At 40.8% G+C, this 20,577-nt stretch overlaps 1 protein-coding gene across 3 annotated transcripts; it reads left to right on the forward strand.

Moving 5' to 3' along the window:
* The first annotated feature begins 10,159 nt into the window (after positions 1-10,159).
* On the forward strand, positions 10,160-17,429 carry ZNF706 (zinc finger protein 706). 3 transcript variants are annotated; one of them, XM_047726836.1, is made up of 4 exons: positions 10,160-10,433; positions 13,812-13,948; positions 16,110-16,217; positions 17,122-17,429. In XM_047726836.1, the coding sequence occupies exons 2-3, from the start codon at positions 13,814-13,816 to the stop codon at positions 16,203-16,205; spliced, it is 231 nt and encodes a 76-aa protein (XP_047582792.1). In that variant the 5' UTR covers positions 10,160-10,433; positions 13,812-13,813; the 3' UTR covers positions 16,206-16,217; positions 17,122-17,429. The 3 variants fall into 3 exon arrangements, with proteins under 3 accessions (XP_047582792.1, XP_047582793.1, XP_047582794.1); XM_047726837.1 differs by lacking the exon at positions 10,160-10,433 and adding an exon at positions 10,686-10,800; XM_047726838.1 differs by lacking the exon at positions 10,160-10,433 and adding an exon at positions 11,628-11,801.
* Positions 17,430-20,577: the final 3,148 nt, after the last annotated feature.

Consider the following 20,577-nt stretch of genomic DNA (forward strand, 5'->3'; position numbering starts at 1 on the left):
CAGGCATACAACAAGTGTATATGGGATGCCCTTACGATGCCAAGCACTGTGCTCAATGCCGGCTGCACAAAAAGAGCTATTGCGCCCACCACTATGTTGTAGGACAGTCAGCCTGGTCTCTGGAGCCAGACTGCCGGGGGTCAAATCTTTTCCATTTACTGGTCAAGTAATCAAGTACAAAATTTTGTACTCAGTTGCCTAAGAATCATTGAGAGGATTAAATGAATGAAAATGTGTACAGTACATGTGACAGTACCTAGTAGACCATAGGCATTATATAAGTGTTAACATATCATTGTTTTAGAGGTCAAATGGGGGGCACCTTGGTGGTTCACTCGGTTGAGTGGCTGTCTTCGGCTCAGGTCATGATCCTAGGGTTCTGGGATTGAGTCCCACATCAGGCTCCCAGCTCGGTGGAGAGCCTGCTTCTCCCTCTCCCTCTGCTTACTGCTCTGTTATCTCTCTGTCAAATAAATAAATAAAATCTTTAAAAAAAAAAAAAAAAGAAGTCAAATGGGAAGGGTGCCCGTGTGGCTCAGTCAGTTAAGCATCTACCTTTGGCACAGGTCATGATCTTAGGGTTCCGGGATCAAGCCCCATGTTGGGGCTCCCTGCTAAGGGGGAGTCTGCTTCTCCCTCTTCCTCTGTACACACTCTCTCTCTCAAATAAATAAATAAAATAAAAAAGGGGGGATGTTCCTGGGTGGTTTGGTCAAGCATCTGTCTTTGTTTCAGGTCACGATCCCAGGGTCCTGGCTCTCTGCTCAGCAGGGAGCCTGCCTCTCCCTTTCCCTCTCTCTGCCGCTCTGCCTACTTGTACACTTTCTCTCTCTTGGTCAAATAAATAAAGTCTTAAAAAAATCAAATGGAAAGGAGAAATGTACAGATATATGTATACATTCCACAGACATATATATACACATCTACATATAATTGTGTATGTATGTACATGTGTTTATGTATATGTGAGTATGATCTCTATATTTACGATAAACTACATAGCATGATAAGTGCCAAGAATGAAAAGCACAGGGTGCTACAAGGACACTAAATCAGAGGAATCCTTATTTACTTGTTTGTTTATTTATTAACAATAAATATATTCAGTTTATTGCATGTCAGTTATATGTCAATAAAGCTGTTTTTCAAAAGTAAGTACCTGAAGGTTTTTCTTCATTAGTCTACCCTTAAAGGAACCAATAACCTTGATGCCAGCCATTTAAATACTGTTCTACACCCCACCCCCATTATAGCTTTCCCATTTTTTGCTATTAAACATTTTTACTTTTATGAACATAGTAGATGAGGTATAAATTTTCCCCTTAGAATTGCCTTTTGCATTTGTTTTTTTATTTTAGTATAGTTGACACACAATGTTACTATCAGTTTCAGATGTACAAATAGTGATTAGACAAGTTTATACATTATGCTACATTCAAGTGTATACATTATGCTATATTCACCACATGTGTAGCTACCATCTGTCACCGTATCTTACTATTACAATATTATTGACTATATTCCCTATGGTGTGCTCTTTATTCCCATAACTTATTCCCATAACTGGAAGCCTGTATCTCCCTCTCCCCTTCACCCATTTTGCACATCTCCCCATTCCTCCTCTCCTCTGGAAACCATCAGTTGATTATGTATTTGCAGGTCTGATTTTGCTTTTTGTTTGTTTATTCAATTGTTTTTTAGATTCCACATATGAGTGAAATCATGTGGTATTTGTTTTTCTCAACCTGATGTATTTCACTTAGCATAATATCCTCTAGATCTATATGTTGTCTCGGAAGCCATGATCTCATCTGTTTTGACGGCTATGTAATACTTCTCTGTGTGTGTGTTTGTGTGTGTACCATATCTTCCTTATCCATATGTCTATCAAAGGTCACTTCCATATCTTAGCTATTGTAAATAATGCTGTAACAAACATAGGGTATATATATCTTTTTAAATTTTTTTTTGTTGTTGTTTTCTTTGGGTAAATACCCAAGAGAGGGAATACATAACACCCAACATTGTCTCATATGGTAGTCCCATTTTTAAGTTTTTGAGGAACCTCCATACTGTTTTCCACAGTGGTTACACCACCTTATCCCACCAACAGCATATGAGGGTTCCTTTTTCTCTATACAGAGCACCCCTCATTTATTTATTCTTTTTTTTTTTTAAGATCCTTCATTTTTAAGTAATCTCTACACCCACCATGGGGCTTGAACTTACAACCTTGAGATCAAGAGTCGCATGCTCTACTGACTGAAGCAGCTAGGCACTCCCAGAGGAATCTTCTTTTAGATGGGAGCGCAAGGCAGGAAGGCTTCTCTGAGAATGTGATATTTCAGCTGGAATTCGAAGAGGGGAATAGAAAGCAGCCATACTGGAAGGGAGGGCATGGCCATCCAAGAGAGGGAAGCGCATATAGCAAGGCCCCATGGTAGGGAAGAGCTTGTCAGCTTGAGGAACTGAAAGACCACTGGGCTGGAGCACAAAGAGAAAAGAATTTCAGGAGCCTAGAGAAGGCTTTGTGTGTCATGATAAGAAGACTGGATCTTATTCTGTGTGCCATAAATGGCCTGTGAAGGGTTTTAAGCATGAAAGTATCCTGAGCAGATCTGCATTTTTATTTTTATTTTTTTTTTGTTAAGATTTTATTTATTTATTTGACAGAGAGAGATCACAAGTAGACGGAGAGGCAAGCAGAGAGAGAGAGAGAGGGAAGCAGGCTTCTTGCTGAGCAGAGAGCCCGATGTGGGACTCGATCCCAGGATCCTGAGATCATGACCTGAGCCGAAGGCAGCGGCTTAACCCACTGAGCCACCCAGGCGCCCCAGATCTGCATTTTTAAAAGATCGTTATGATTGCCTAGAAGTAATTGTACTAAAGGGGAGCTGGAGAGGTTCTCCATTTCCCGGCAAGTTAATTGTTCCAGATGAACCATATGAAAGATGGTGACTTGGACTAGAATAGTGGCGGTGTAGATGGTGAAAACTGGACAGAGTCAATATATATTCTGGAATTGAGTCAACATGTTTTGGCAATAGATCAGAAGTGGGGGATAAAGGATTGGGAAGGGTCTGGCTAACAACAAGATTTTGAAATGGTTATCCCAGTGGGTGGCACTGTCTTTACTGAGGTGGGATAAAGTGAATGAGAAGATTTGGGCAAGGCAGTGGAGAGAATATTGGACATTCCAGTTTTTGTCATTCAAAATCACTTTTAAGGGGCGCCTGGGTGGCTCAGTGGGTTAAAGCCTCTGCCTTTGGCTCGGGTCATGATCTCAGGGTCCTGGGATCGAGCCCCGCATCTTGGGCTCTCTGCTCGGCAGGGGGCCTGCTTCCCCCCCCCCCCACCCTCTCTACCTCCCTCTCTGCCTACTTGTGATTTCTGTCTGCCAAATAAATAATTTTTTAAAAAAATCACTTTTAAGAAATACAACAGCTTTATTAAGATATAATTCACATAAGATACAAATCACTCATTTAAAGGGCACAATTCAGTGGTATTCAGTATATTTGGAGTTATACAATATCACCACAGTCTATTTTATTTTATTTTAAGATTTTATTTATTTATTTGACGGAGATCACAAATAGGCAGAGAGGCAGGCAGAGAAGGGGGTCGGGGGAAACAGGCTCCCTGATGAGCAGAGAGCCTGATGCAGGGCTTGACCCCAGGACCCTGAGATCATGACCTGAGCTGAAGGCAGAGGGTTAACCCACTGAGCCACCCACGTGCCCCACAATCAATTTTAAAACATTTTCATCATTCCAAAAGAAAATCCATGCCCAATTCCAGGCACTTCCCGTTTCCCTCCAATTCTCCCAGCCCTAGGAAACGACTAATCTTTTTTATTTTTATAGATTTGCCAATTTGGGACATTGCATATAAATCAAACCATCATACAGTATGTGGTCTTTTGTGCATAGTTTCTTTCACAGAGCATAATGTTTTCAAGATTTGTCCGTGTTGTAGCATGTCTTCATGCTTCATGTCTTTTTATGTCTGAATGATATTCTATTTTGCAGATATACCACTTTTACTTATCAGCTCATCAGCTGGTGAAAATTTGGGTTGTGGGATGCCTGGGTGGCTCAGCTGGTTAAGTGTCTGCCATTGGCTCAGGTCATGATTCCAGAGCCCTAGGATCAAGTCCAGCATCTTGCTCCTTGCTCAGCAGGAAGCCTCCTTCTCCCTCTGCCTGCCGCTCCCCTGCTTGTGCTCTCTCTCTCTCTGACAAATAAACAAATAAAATCTTTTTTTAAAAAGTGAAGAAAAAAGAAAATCTGGGTCGTTTCTACTTTTTAGCTACTACGAATAGCAAAAATGCTGTTTTGAGCATTCATGTACAAGTTTTTATGTGGGTGTATGTTTTCATTTCTCCTGAATATAGACTTAGGAAAGGAATTCTTGGGTCATAGCGTAACTTTTAGAGTTAACTTTTAGGTTTAACTTTTAGGTTAAGTTAGTTAACTTTTAGGTTTAACTTTTTGAGGAACTGCCAGAATGTTTCCCAAAGAGGCTACACCATTTCACATTGCCACCAGCAAGTATGGGGGTTCCATTTTCTCCACATCCACTCCAACACTTAATACCTGTCTTTTTAATTTTAGCTCTCTTTATAGGTGTGAAGTACTATCTCAGTATTTTGATTTGCATTTCCCTGAGGGCTAAAAATGGTGAGCATCTTTCCTTGAATGCATTGGTCATTTGTATGTCTTCTTTGAAGAAATATCTAATCATATTTGTTGCACATTTTTAAAAATGGGTTCTTTTTTTTCCTCTTCAGAGATGGGGGGCAGGACAGAGGGAGAGGAAGAAAGAATCCTAAGCAGGCTCAATACCCAGCGCAGAGCCCAGCCCAAAGCTGAGCTGGATCCTATAGCCCTGAGATCATGACCTGTGTTGAAATGAAGAGTTGGATATTAATGGACTGAGCCACCCAGGCACCCCTGGGCCATTTCTTTTGTCATGAATACTTTTGATGTCATATCTAAGAAGCCTTCACCTAACCCCAGGTCATGCAAATATATTCCTATATTTTCCTCTAAGGATCTTAGACTTTTAGCATCTACATTTAGGTCTGTGATTCATTTTTATTAATTTTTGTATATGGCACGAGGTAGGGATCCAATTTCATTCTTTTGCATGTGGATATTCATTGTTGCAGCACCATTTGTTGCAAAGACTACTCCTTCCCTGTTGAATTTTCTTGGCATCTGTGTTGAAGTTAATGTGAGTATTTATTTCTGGGTTCTCGATTCTATCCCATTGATCTACATGTTTGTTCTTATGCTAGTACCACAGTCTTAATTATTATAGCTTTATAGCAAGTTTTGAAATTGGGAAGTGTAAGTCCTCCAACTTTGTTCCTCTTTTTAACATTGTTTTGGATATTCTGATGTAGGGAAAAAACAGACTCCTCCTCCCTGTTATGTAAAGTTTTTCCGGCGAGATAAACACAACACCAGGCAAAGTGGGTGCAAGGCAAGATTTATTAAAGGGACTCTCCGGCGAAGTTTCAGGGCTCAGGAGAAGGGGAGCCAGGAAAGTTGCGCCGGGAGGAGGTGGGCACCCTCGGGCGAGGTTCCGAGACTCTGGAAAGCAGAGTGGCGGAAGTCACGCCCAAGGCAGGGAGAAGGGGGCTTTTAAGGGGCCTTGAGGGGAGTTCAGGGTCTTTTGGCAAGTTTCCCTTTTTTGGATATTTTGCCTGCTCGTAGGGGTCCCATTGGTCCACTGGAGCCTGGGGTGGGGGGTTTTTCAGATTCCTGCTTGGGTCTTTGTTCTCCTGTCCGAGCTCAGGTTTTGTGGCAGGAACTTTCGCCATCTTAAGTAGCCCTTTTCTGCCAGCCCAACACCTGTGTCTCCTCTACTCCCAAAACTTCACTACAACACTACTTCCCTTCTGACACCAAGTATGTAGGTTTTCCAATCATCAAATAATTTTGCAACACCAGCTAGGTGTCCTACACTTTACTGTCCACCTGGGGATAGCATCAGGTCCCACAGGTTAAGAGCTCAGTCCTATAAGACTGCCCCCCTATCTCTCTTCAGATGTCAATAGTTAGTTCAGGTCATTTTCTGTGCATCTGATTAGCCTGCTCTAAATCAGAGGTTCCCATGATCATCTCCTTAGGTTTGATTAATTCGCCGGAACAGCTCACAAAACTCAGAGAGACATTTACTTATGTTTAAACTGTTATTGTAAAAGATACTATAAAGGATGCAGATGTGCAGCCTGATGAGGAGGAACATAGGGCAAAGTTCAGAAGGGTCCCAAGTGCAGGAGCTTCTGTCCCCATGCAACTGGGGCAAGCCACCTTCCCAGCATGTGGAAGCTCCTCCAAGTTTGCTCAACAGTTTTTATAGAGCTTAATCTCCAGGCCCTCCTCTTTGCATCCCCAGAGGTTTGCAGTTAGGGCTTAAAGTTTTCATTCTCTAATCACCTGGTCTATCTTGGGAGGAGTCCTATCCTGACACCATCTGGGGCCCCACCCTAAGTCACCTCATTAGCATAAATTCAGGTCTGCTCAAAAGGAGCTTCTTATGAATGACAAAGGACACTCCTCTCTTCAGGAAATTCCAAGGGTTTTAGGAGCTTTGTGCCAAGAATGGGGTCAAAGACCAAATATATTTCTTATTTTACCACATCTGAGTTCCTTGGAATTTCCAGTTGGTTTTCAGAATAAGGTTGTTGATTTATGCAAAAATAACAGCTGAGATTTTGATAGGGGAAGCACTGAATCTACAGATAAAACTGGGAAATATTGCCAGTTTTACAATATTAAATATTTTGATCCATGAACATGGAATGCCTTTCCATTTATTTGGGTTTTAAGATCTTTCAACAATGTTTTGTAGCATTCAGGAGTGCATGGGTGGCTCATTGGGTTAAAGCCTCTGCCTTCGGCTCAGTTCATGACCCCAGGGCCCTGGGATCGACCGAGCCCCCACATCGGGCTCTCTGCTCCATGGGGAGCCTGCTTCCTCCTCTCTCTCTGCCTGCCTCTCTACCTACTTGATCTCTGTCTGTCAAATAAATAAATAAAATCTTTAAAACAAAAACAAAAACAATGTTTTGTAGCATTCAGATATAAGTTTTGCACTTCTTTTTGTAAATTTATTCCTAAGTGGTTTGTTCTTTTTGATGCCATTCTAATAAATTGCAATATTTTAAAAACTGATTTTAACATCTCTGAAATTGAGGTGTATTATACAGTCAAGGGTATCTTAGTATTATGCCATAGTTCAAGTGGCAGTATTTTTTTATCTTGATGGAGATAAATGTGACTTACAATCAACAGCTTCTTTGATTCAATACTATATTGTGTTAAATGTGAAATGTCTATAAAACATTAAAGTGGAAATGGAAAATAGGCATTTGGATATATCAGTTTAGAAATCAGAAGGGAGGGTTGAACTAGTGGATAGGTATAGGGTCATCTGAAGTTCATTATTGAAAGTCACAAGGGTGAATGAGACTCCTCTGGGGAAACAGTGTAGAGAAAACAAGGTATTCCAAGTTGCAGCCCTAAAAAATTGCAACAAGAAGTTGATTATAGGAATAAGAGCTAGAAAAGGAAACATTTTTGTTTTAGGTTTATTGTTGTCATTATTGCTTGTTATTATGTGTCACTTGATGGAAAGACCTACCGGGCCAGGACCCTGCCTCTTTTACACTCTAATGAACCTTTAAGCTAAGCACTTTACCATATTTAGATATTAACCTACATGCCACAGATAAATTGGAGAAAGTGATTCAGAATAATCCGTTCATTTGAAAAATAATTTATTGATTGGCCATCAGCTCTTTCAGCCCTGAAAATCAAACAGGAATACAAATAAATAAATCTTTCAGGTCTTCAGAGAAGCATTTTAATCTGATGCTGATTTTGGTTTGAAAACAGGCACATGCTTTTTGGATATTAACCTAGAGTAATTGTCTAAAGGTAGAAGAGAACCAGTCAGTAAAAATACTGCAGCATTCACAATTAAAACCAGCAATGTGTATAAAAATCCTTCTAAGGCATTCCTATCCCTTTTGCTGTCACATTTCTAGAGAATAAGTAGGACACCAGCTGGTAGTAATGCTAATTCATCCGCCTTTCATTTACTGTTTGTCACTTCTCAGATGCGGAATCTTATCCTTCCTTTTTCCCCTTCATATTTCAAATGCCCTAACCAACATAAAGTTATAGTCATACCATATCCTCTAGGCAGTGGTTTTCAAACAGGGGAGATTTTGACCCCAAGAGGACATTTGGAAAGGTATGGAGATATTTTTTTATTTGTCACAACTGGAGATAGAGAGCTACTGACATTAAAAGGGTACAAGACAGGGATATTGTCAAACATTCTACAATCCCTAGGACAGGCCTCCATAAAAACAAATGATCTAGCCCAGAGCATCAGTAGTGCCAAGGTTGAGAAACTCTACCAATGGAGGCAAGTTTTGATATATATGAACTTTCTCAAGACAACGTCCTTAGCTTTTCCCAAATTCTCAAAGGTGGTATAATGCAGAATTTTAAGAAACACTGACATAAATGGTATTTCATATAGGCCGCAGTAACAAGCGGCATAGTAATACTACTTTACAGCAAAAATCACGTCTCTAGTTATGACTTATCTCAGCCCACTAAATCTCTCTGTCCCTTTCCCATGCCCATGCTGATTCATGGCTAGATGGAGACCTTTATTTTCTGTGTCTAGACTCTCTGAGTACCTCATACTCTTATTAGCAGGTTAATATAGTTATTATGGTTATGGTGACTATTGATTAAGCTAGAACTTTATGGCATGTCAAAAGTTTTGATTTCTTTAGATACCTCCAGTTCATTTGGCCAATATCCATTTAATCAGTGCCTACTATGTTTGGCACATCGCTAGGCTCTGGGCATATAGTGATGAAAATGAGCTTGCAACTCAATACTGGAAAGATATCAATAAAATTTAAACGTATAACTTAAAACTGCAGTATGGGAGAGGTGTGAAAGGTAAAGGTGAGAGAGGCGGAAATGAGGATAAGGAAGGACTTAAAAAAACAGATCATTGTATGCCACCCAAATGAGAAAAGCCGCTAACTCCTTTCCGGTTGTTCTAAACAATTCTGTAATATCTATATTCCAGTCCTGCTCACTTGGGATATATATTTTAAACTAGCTCCTCCTGGGCACTGACATGCAAGTGGGAGAGTGGATGCTATCAGCAAGGTGAGAACGTCAGATGTAAAAGCTTCCCTTTTCCTTGTTATTAATAAAATCAAATTAGAAACTAGTGTTGGGGGCGGGGGGAGACGGGCCGCAGTGAAAGAGTAAATCCAAAGTCTGAAATGCCATTTGCAGATATCAGCAGATTACAGACTCAACTGTTCTTAATCACATACTGGAAGTTAGCGGTCATGGCCTGTAAATCATAGAGAACCCCCCCCCCCCTCAAATTCAACTTAACCATTTCCAAATATTAGCAACTCTGTATGATGTTAGGATTCAGCTAAAGCGGTCGGGGTACCCTAGCCAGCAACACTGAGACAGGCTGGAATCCTGAACTCACTAAAATCCCCCGATTGGTAAAAATAACCAGAGTTTCCGTGGGAACGAGACTGGGGGTTGGCCGGTGAGAGAACAAAGGCTACGCGGCCCTATTAGGGTCCGCTGGGCCCGCTGGCCGCACTGGGGGCTGGGGTAGCGGCGGTGGTGCGTCCGGGTGGCTGGCTCCCCGGTACCCCACGCCGCGGCGGCGCGGGCGCACCTCTCCGGGCAGGTGCCCCGGCTGCTGCATAGGAGGGCGTCGGCGAGGCGGGAGGCGAGAAAGGACGCGGGGACCGAGGCCGGCCGCCGCCCCAGTGAGTGAGCTGGCAAGCGACTTGTGAAACACGCCGCAGGCCGTCACCCAGCAGGACCGGGATCACGCGGCTCCCAGGGCCGGCCGAAGCCGCCTAGATAGAGCACGCGAGAGGGGAGGGGCGCCGGGGACAGAGGGCGACGTCCCCTGCAGTTCCCCTCTCGTAGGGGCCGCCGTCGCCGCCAGGCCCCGCCCCCTGACGCTTATGTAATAGGGGCGCGCTGCCATTGGCCCGCGCGACCGGAAAGGGCGCAGGCGTGCGAGCAGGGGAGGGGCGCGGGAGGCGGCCGCAGCAGGAAGGCGCGTGGGCGGCGAGAGCAGGCGGGCGCTGGGGCGACTGGGAGAGTTGCGCGGCGTGCGCGGGCACGAGCGTAGTGGCCTCCCCCGAGGCTGAGGCGGCGGCGGGCGCGCGCGGCGGCGGCGGCGGGCGCGAGGCGCGGGCTGTTGTGCTCTCCTCTTTCCCATCCTTGGCGGGTGGAGGAGGCCGAAGCGGTGCTGGGCGCTCTCCCCCTTCCTCTCCCTGCGGCCACCTCCCCCGGCCCTCTCGCGCTGCGCGGTCTCTCCGACGCAAGACTGTCCCGGCCCGGGTGAGCGGCTGTGGGGGCGGCGCTGACGCCGCAGGACGTCCGGGAGCCGGGGTGGGGGCCTGGCGGCGGGGTCGCGGCGGGTCGCGAGGGGCTGCCTGCCTCCCCGCCTCCCAGGCGGCGGCCGGGCCCGTCCAGTCCCGGCGCGGGCCGCGGGCTGGAGGGAGAGCTCGGGCGCCTGCCAGGCCCTGCAGGTGGCCGGGTTGCAGGCCGCCCGCGGCCGTGGCGCGGAGCGGTAACCTTACCCCTTGGCGACAGCAGCTGGTCGGTTTCTCGAGGCCGGGGCTCCCCGCGGCCAAAGAGGCCGGGTTTGGGGCAGCCAAAGCCTCCGGGAGGCGCGTCTCGGGCCGGGGTCGGTGAGGAGTGGCGGGTAGGTGGGGGCTGCGTGGCCGGACCGAGGAAGGGGCTCCCCGACGCGGGAGAGGCGGGCTGGGAAGGAAGGTGCGCCGGGCTGCCGCTGGGGTTGATCAAGTGTTGGGTGAAATAGATCTTACTCCCGGTGCTTTCCTCTTCCCTCCCCGAAAGGATGTAGTTAAAAGCTAGGGTCAGGATGTTGATCACTGCCTGGGCCTCCTCGTTTCAGATAGTTATGGAGAATGATCCTACTTCCTGAATCCCAAATCTTTTTTTACTCCGTTGTTTCTGGTTTCGAGAGGATCTTTGGAGGCAATACTTACTTGTTGCCTCCTGAAAGAGCTCTTCATTTTAGAAGAACTGTATTCTTCTCCTTCCCTCTTGGCAGCCCTCTAAGCCACACTAAGAGTTACATTTAAAAACCTGCATTTAAGGTGTTTGTAAATGACTTGTTGGCCCTCAGTTGTGTATAATTAAGAAGTGCTTAAGAGTTTGTAGAAAATTCGATTGGCCTGAGAGTAATCCCAGAGTTGAGCTGTCCAAAAGCAGGTGGCTTGTTCGTTTGCATTTCTGCTTTCAGAAAGGAAATCAATGCCGTGAGTTGTTAGAAGTTAGGGGCCTACCCCACGCGTTTAGACTCTTGATTCGATTTCCTTTACCAGGTTTTCGGTTTTAAAAATAAGAATAAGCGGCCAGTCTTTACTTCTTAAAGCTTTTATGGTTTTATTTGTTACTGTTAGATGACAATGGAAAATGGGTTGAATCTATTGTGTAATGTTATATTTTAGGAGAAGCCCTAAATGGAAAAGTTAAAAATAATGTGCATCTCATTACATTGTACAGATCACTGCATGAAAATGGTATCAAAATAGTTAATATCTTGTAATTATCAAAGAAACTTCTGGAATTGGCATAAAACAGTTGAGGTTACCCACAAAATCATTATGTTAGCATGTGTAGCAGACATTGTGTAGAAGAGTTCAGATGCATGAGAGGACTGAAGTATTCTGACATAAGGTACTGATAAAAAGATGTTAGGAAATATGGGGATATGTAAAGATTGAATACCTATTATCATCCAAATGATACTTAAGTATTCAAATCTGTTTCTGTGGAAATAGGTTCCGCATGCTTGCCATAACATTTGTACTTAAATATACATTTAAAAAGAATCATACCATTTGACTTGGGATTAATAAAGATTTGGCTTTATAAAAACTAAAATGGTAATTTAGTTTTCAAGGAGTAACACATCTGGTAATATTTACTATTTGGGAATAAACTAGGCTATCATACTAAAAATTTTTATAGTTTGTTAAAATATTCAACCGACTTCTTAAAAAAGCATTGATCCTCTTGTATGTTTTATTTGACTTTCAGTTTTGTGTTAATACTAGTGGGGAATTTGTCCAGGCAGTGTATTTATTTTGTCAGTTTCCCTTTTTCTTTTTGGGAGAGGCCTGTGTGTTTGTATGAAATGCTTTGACTTTATATCCATTAACTAATTAGGGTTTTAGTCAGGAAAAAAAGCCAGCCCTGTTTTCTTGTAAAGGTGATCTAGATCCATTTTATGTTCATATCCTGCAATGATTTAAAAGCTTAAAACTTAACTGCAGTGCTACTCAAAGGTATATATAGGAATTCTACGTAGGACCCAATTTCAATATATTTAAAAAGCCTTTGGTGCCCATTTCCTTATGAGCAGTTTTAATTCATGTTGTCTAATAGAAGACTTTATTTTTTTTTAATTTTATTTTAATTCCAGTATAGTTAACATACAGTGTTGTATTAGTTTCAGGTGTTCAATACAGTGATTCCACAGTTCTACACATGCTAAGTGCTCATCATGATAAGTCTACTCTTTAATCCCCATCACCTATTTCACCCATCTCTCCACCCTTCTCCCCCTGGAAATCATCAGTTCTCTATAGTTAAGAGTCTGTTGATTGATTTGAGAAGTCTTTAATTTTAATGAAGTAAAAGTAACATTTTCAGTAACAATTTTTTACCCATTTAGCTTCATTTAAGACTATTCGTAAAAAGTAAAAGTATCTCTACCTTTTTTACAAGGTTCATTCCCTCAACTGAAAACTGATTTAATTTTGTTTAATTATTTCCCCAGCAATGCTGCAAAGACCAATTTTTTAGGAGGATTTAGGATAGCACAGTAGTTTTTATGGAACCTGAAGTATTTAAGAGAACAGTTCCCATTGCTCTTAGGATCTCCTTCAGAAGCTTTAGATGACAGCCTTTATTTCTCTTAAAGTTGTAAAAGTCTTAATTCACAACAGTGAAAACGGGAAAGGGAAGGTATCTTTGAAAAGTGATCAGGCAAATGCTTGGGTAAAGGCACTAAGCTTCTCTGGTAAATTTTTGAAGATTACGTATAGCAGGGTGCACAAATCTCAGATGTAAAGCTCGATGAATTGTTACAAGTGAGCACACTGTATAAGCATTTTACCCAGATCAAGATGTAGAACATATCACCACCCCATAAATCCTCCCTCTTGCCCTTTTCTCCCCAGTCAGTATATCCTAGATTAGCTTTGCCTGTTTTAAATTTTATACAACCTATATTCTTTGTATCTGGTTTCTTTCTCTTAACATTGGATACAACCATGTTGTTACTTGTAACAGTAGTTCCTTTTTGAATGCAGTGTAGTATTCCATTGTATAAATACACCATAAGTTACATATCCATTTTACTAGGAACTGGCATTTGGGTTGTTTCCAGTTTTGGAAACAGGTGCTGTGAACTTTCTTGTACTGTTTTTGGATATATATGTACCTTCGTATTTCTGTTAGATACATACTGAGAGTAAAATTGTTGGGTTATAGAGTAGATAACTACCAGTTTGCCACAGTGGTTGTACTAATTTATTCTCTACTAGCATTGTATGCGAGAATTTGAAAACCCACACATTTTGATACATCCCTCTATAAAATTTAAGTCTTCAACTCTGAGAGTGTTACCATACTTAGGTTACTCTGTGTTAATCACTCTAATGCTTCAAGTTCTGTTTTTAGATATGGCTCGTGGACAGCAGAAGATTCAGTCTCAGCAGAAAAATGCCAAAAAGCAAGCTGGACAAAAGAAGAAACAAGGACATGACCAAAAGGCTGCTGCCAAAGCTGCCTTAATATATACCTGCACTGTTTGTAGGGTAAGGGGAAGTGAAAGACCGTTTTCCTGTGGACAATTCTTTACTTAGACATTGGTTTTATATAGGTTACAACTTTGCAACTATGGCAGAATAAATAGTAGATTGAAGAATTGGTTATTTTAGAGGTCCATCTTCAGTTGTCTATTAAACAGATTTTTTTTTTTTTTTTTTTTTGAATGGCTCCTATGGCCAGGCATAGTTCTCTAGGTGTCAGGGAAAGGGAGTGAACAAAGCAAAGTCCCTTTCCTTATTTAGAATAAAGATGTCTTCTTCAGAGCAGATACTGCACTTTGAACTTTGTAAGGAAATCAGATCTACATTCTTTTTTCTTTTTTTTTTTTTTTTAAGATTTTATTTATTTGATAGAGAGTGATCACAAGTAGGTAGAGAGGCAGGCGGTGGTGGCGGGCGGGCGGTGGGGGGGGGGGGGGGGACGCAGGCTCCCTGCTGAGCAGAGAGCCTGATGCAGGGCTCAATCCCAGGTCCCTGAGATCATGACCTGAGCCGAAGGCAGAGGCTTAACCCACTGAGTGCCCAGGCGCCCCCAGATCTATATTCTTAGGTTCACTTGTATCCTGCATAGCTATAAACTATCTCTGGTTATGAGTTGACTTTTTTCTTCACTAAATTTGTAGTAGGATATCTGTAAAACTATATGGAGTATATTTACATTGAGAGCTTTTACTAGAATTAATGTGTGTTATTACATTTGAAGAATAGTTATAACAACTACTGTCAAGTACTTATCAGGTGTTTTACATGTATGAGCCCATTAATCCACTTAACCACCCTATGAGATAAAGGACTTTTTGTTCTCATTTTACAGAAGAATAACCTGAGTCATGGGCATTAAATAACTTGTGCAGGGTTATCTAGCTAGTACAAAGAAGAGCTGGGATCTGAACCCAGGCAGTCTAGTTCCAGAGCCCACCCTCCAGACCACTGTACCACACTGCCTTTCAAAGAAGTTTTTCTTGGGGTGCCTGGTTGGCTCAGTCAGTTAAATGTCTGCCTTCTGCTCAGGGCATGATCTCCGGGTCCTTGGATTGAGCCCCGTGTTGGGCTCCCTGTTTAGCAGGGAGTCTGCTTCTCCTTCTGCGCCCCACACCCCACTTGTGCTCTCTCGCTCGCTCACTCAGTAAATAAAATCTTGAAAAAGTAAAAAGTTTTTCTTTAATTCAAAGTCAGTCTCTTTCTTGCTTTTTTTGCTTAAGCTTAGCACCCTTGAAGTTAGTGAATAGAAGTCCCAAAAGAAAAAATACATAGGTTGGTCAAATACTATGCTTATAGATACCATATGTATAATGTATTTTTTCTCAAAGCCTTATATACCTGGGTACGGTTTTGGGAAGGGCTCTCAGTAAGACATGATTCCAAGAGTAAAGTTCATCGTCTGAAGGCATTACTGAGGAAGTAGAAGTTCCTGACTACATAAAAATTCTCATTAAGAGAGGAAATCTATTACATTAAATGCCTTGTTCATACTAAGCTTTGATACACTCAATGAAATCGAGCAACTTTAGATTCTGTTTGGAAAGAGGCAGGGCAAATGTAAATTTCATTAAATTACTGATGAATAAATACTTTGACCTAAAAATACTAGCTGTTCACCTATTTAAAAACTCAGAGGAAAACAGCAAAAACTTTTTTTTTCCATGTTTTGTTTAATCAAATGGGCTAAAGTAAATAATTGAAGGTCCTTGCCTAGGGAAGTTGGTATAGTATAGCATTTGAGAACTGAAGTACTAGTACTAGGTTAAAACAAGTCTTGTGCAAATTACACACTAGGTTTTAGTTTCCTTATCCTGTGAAATGAGAGAGGATAGTAGGAACTAATTTAAGATTACTGTAGGAAGGTTCTGAGAATTGAGGTACCCTGCTTAGCATAACATTTTAAGTAAATGTTACCTGTTTGCTGTTAATCAGACAAGCAGAATACTTCATTCTGTGTGACCCACCCTTTCTTCATATGTGAAATACGGTGATACATTAGGAATCTCTTTGTTACAAGGTCCTTTTTCATATGCCAGCCACTAGTTGCAGGAACTTAAAAGTGTTTTGAAATAATTGTCTATCATGAGCAGGTTCAGGAATTGAAAAGTTAACACATTTTTTATTTCATGAAATTCAAGTTCCTTTTTTTCCCCATATTTTTAATTAGACACAAATGCCAGACCCTAAGACCTTCAAGCAGCACTTTGAAAGCAAGCATCCTAAGACTCCACTTCCTCCAGAATTGGCTGATGTTCAGGCATAAAGTTGTTTACAGGTAACTGACCTTTGTGTTTTCCTTCGTTAATGTCAAGGTTGTGTACAGAGCAAAATTATCTTCTCTGACTGTGAAATTAATGTGTACTTTCCAGCTGAGATTTTATTCCTTCCCCTTTTAAGTTAATGTTTATTTTTACAATTGTTAAAAGCCCATTTTCCAAACCAGTTTGATCTTCCCACTGCTTTTGAAACACCCAAGTTTAAACTGTAGCCCAAAATGGGGAGGTGACGTGATGCTGGCCACCTGTGGTGCAAGAATGGAAGAGACTTAACTAGCTTAAAGAAAAGAACTATTGGGGCGCCTGGGTGGCTCAGTGGGTTAAGCCGCTGCCTTCGGCTCAGGTCATGGTCTCAGGGTCCTGGGATCGAGCCCCGCATCGGGCTCTCTGCTCAGCGGGGAGCCTGCTTCCTCCTCTCTCTCTGCCTGCCTCTCTGCCTGCTTGTGATCTCTCTCTGTCAAATAAATAAATAAAATCTTTAAAAAAAAAAAAAAAAGAAAATAACTATTACAAAGGCATTTGAGGGTCTTGCTCCCCAGAAATGATGCAGAACAATGTTCCTGAGTGCTTTGGGGCAGGTATTTTACTTCTGGTGTCCAACAGAGCTTAGTGCATTAGGACACCTGGCAAATAGAGGCATATAGTGTGTAAACTTGAGAGTTGCTTGAAAATAGTCTGTGTGTTTGGTTTTGTGTTCTTTGTTTCCTCTAAGGTGGGATGGTGTGAGATAATTATTTCTTTTCATAGTAAATTCATCAAAGATTTGTTTATAAAATCATTGACAGATCTGTCAGACTAACGATACCTCTGCATGTGATGCATTTTTCTTAGACATTTGAAATGCATATAAGTTGTATTTGTGCAATGCTTACGTTCACTACATATTTCATTTATGTTTTATAGGTGAATTCATGACACCTTTGACTCTTCTACTGTCTCAGACCTTAGGTAACAAACCTGCAGCTGCTTTTCTAACAAACTGTTGATCAGCAAAAATAAAGGGGCTACAGAAACACTCATTTTTATGCTGTTCCCTTTTGGGCTTCATGCAAAGACAATTCTGTGTAAATGTACAGTTGACTCTGATTTGGAAATCTGAAAATCAGTCCATCCTTGTTATAAAAAATTTTTTTACAATTGTAATTATATTGATGTTCATATTGTGTAAAATAACTCATTTAATAAAGTAGTACTTTGATTTTACAACATCACAGGATAAATGGGTTCTAGAAATTCTGTTCTAACTTTCCACATTATTTGCCTTACGAAAATCCAATGAATTTGTCAGCTAGAATTGCAGGCGCGGTTCTTCTGTCCCTCTCTCCGCTCAGTGGCAGGTTCATTAGCTAAACTAGAACAGCCCCATTCACGCAGTTTCATTGGCCGCTGTTGATGGAGGCGAAGAGTGACTTCCCTGCTGCCTTAGTATATTACCAGCATGCGTCATTGATTCCTCTGTTTCCTGTGTTTGAGGTGGGAATATTTCAGCTTGCCGCATGACCATAGCTGCTATCCAGGAACACCCCGGAGATGACTGATAAATTGCTAATGCGTTGGATTTTCAGTGAGCCCTTCTGAAAGATGAGGCTCTGAAGTATATGCCGTGATGGAATCAGTGAGGCTGTTACTGAATCCAAAATACGATGGATCATATGTGAACTGGTAAAGCTCTGTCTTACATAAATTATACCAGATTCTTTCAAAATTCTTCAAGTTCACTAATTGGAAATTAAAACTCAATTTTTGAAGGATTTTTTTGGAAGTTATTAATGTTTTAGCCAGTTTTATGAATGGTATTTCATTAACAGGAAGATTGGAATGACTTGCTGCTGGGTTAATTCCCAGAACCACCTCCCTCCTTTCCTTTGTAAGTGAATAGTTGATTTTAGGAGTTTACTTTGTGCTGGTTCCTAAAATCAAAGACTGTACAGTAAGATTTCTGTCTGAACTAGAAAAGGATTAAAATATACGCCAATCTTCACATTCCTTTTGGCTTTGAGGATGGGGAAGTGGGTTAGTAAAGATAGGTGAGGTAAATCCTACCCAGTTAAGGAAGACTAATTTTAGGGTTCTTCTAATTTGCTTTTGTCAACTATTAACTTTACTCGTGAAACTGCTTTAACTCTGTTTAAATTTTAAAGTTCATATAATAGGAAGAACACTCAACTGGTAATTGCTTAGAGGCACAAATCTGACTCTGGATTACAAAATGCATTCCCTCTCTCCGCTGTAATTCATCACTGCATTTGTTTTGTAGCTATGCATATTCTGCCCATCTTGTTTGACTTCACTGTAAGTTTCAAGTAAGATATTTACAAGGAAAAGCTTCAGTGGCGATAGTTTCTTAGCAACTTCTATTACATTCTTACTTCAAAATAACTTTTTTCATGTGTTTAATTTCCTAAATTTCAGATTTAATATCTGTTACCTCCTAATATGTTGCTACCAGAACATGAGAACTTGCCTGATTGCTTGTGGGTATTATTAAAGTTCTGGTTACATTACAATTTAAAGATTTTTAAAAGCGCTTTGACCATATGTATGTTTACATTTAGTAACAAGTCATTTAAAAACCATTCACAAGTTTTTTTTGTTTTTTTTTTTTTGTTTGTTTTCATTTTTGCTGACTGTAATTCAGAATAAAAGCTTTTTGTTCTGGTATTTAACCCTTTTTTATAAGCAGCTGAAGACACCATATATAACTTTATATCTCAGTGATAGGAAAATAGCTGCATTGGTCTTAAGACATTAATTATCATACTTCATGTAAGGATTATTAGTACAATCCCTTTTTGTTATGTTTGAGTTGAATTTGCTCTAAGGGAAAACTACAATTCGTAAGCATCCTCATTATTAAATTTGAAGATTCTTTAACAGATCACAGCAAAGTTCATTATAAAACTGTTATGGTGTCTTCAAAGACTTTATAAAATCTGAGACACTGAGAGAGAATTGGTCCATTTGTATTCTGTATTTCCATTATTTGCCAAAAGAAATGGGGTCAAGATTACATTTGTTTCCATTCTACTTCCTATGGATCTACATCCCCATGTTTAACTGACACATTGGGGGTTCAGTTGTGTGCTGTAATGTCTTATTAAAGAAGATATTAAAACTAAACTAGTCTAATTTCTTCTACATTTTAGGAGATTTTTATATTGCCTCTTCCCATTTTTAATTTCTCAACTCAGAATTGTCTCGAGTATAGAGCTCAGTTGTTTAAAGGCAGCAAGAGATTTTTCATTTCACATTTTTTTTCCTGCAGTTGTCTATTTTAGGTGTACAGAATAGTTAAGAATGAAAGGGAAAAGGTTGTCATTCTGAAACCTTTCTGTAGTGCAAGTTGTAGGAAGGGGGAAGTAATTGCCTGTTAATGCAAAAATAACACTAAAATGAAAAATGCTTATGTCAGTAAACTGAAGGAGATAACACTTTGGTTTTATATTAAAGCTACTGCCTAGCTAGTTAATCACACCATAATTCAAATCTGAGATAATGTAGCATGAGTACCGTAGAATTGGCCAACATCACTATTTTAGCCAGAAGAGTTGTTTTTCATTTTTATTAGTAGGTGGAATAGACAGCATGTTTAAAAATGTAGTTAATATCAAGGCCTTTTTCTATAATACAGTAATAGTCACACCAAACTGTCACTGAAATACTATATTTAAACTACTGAATCTGAATTACTTTATTTGTGCTTGATTTTTCATTTTGGGGAGCTTTTGGTTTGATTTTGGTCAGACACATACTTTTTCAGGTATATAGAAATGAAGATCAACACCAGGGGGTTGTGATTACTGTGACTTTACAGTCTGAAATCTTTCAGGCTAGCCAAATTTTATCTGTTGTAAATGTTTGAGAAAAATCTTTAGCCCTTTCTATGATTTAATAAAACATCTATATACTTTATTGAGAAAATAGATGTTTTATTAATAAAAATTCAACCTGTCTTTGTGGGTTACTATATTGAACTGAAAATTAAATGTCCTCTCTTATTTTTTTATGTAATTATTTGAGAGAGAGAGAGAGCGAGTACGCAGGGTGGGGGTTAGTGGGAGGGGCAGAGGGAGAGAATTTTAAGCAGGCTCCATGCCCAGCATAGAGCTCGAAGCCAGACTCAATCTCACCACCCTGAGATCATGACCTGAGCCAAAATCAAGAGTCAGATGCTTAATCAATTGAGCCACCCAGGTGCCCAAAAATGTCTTCTATTTTAAATCTCTTTGGGTAAGTTGTTTACTGAGTTCCGTCTTTTTGGAGGGTTTTTTTTTTTTTTTTTTAGTTTCGTTTTTATTTTGAACAGCCATTCTCTAGCCCCAATTTTTTGTACTTGGTATGGCTCCAAATTCAAAATCT

Source organism: Lutra lutra, chromosome 4 (assembly GCF_902655055.1).
Source record: "Lutra lutra chromosome 4, mLutLut1.2, whole genome shotgun sequence".
NCBI classification, from domain to species: Eukaryota; Metazoa; Chordata; class Mammalia; order Carnivora; family Mustelidae; genus Lutra; species Lutra lutra.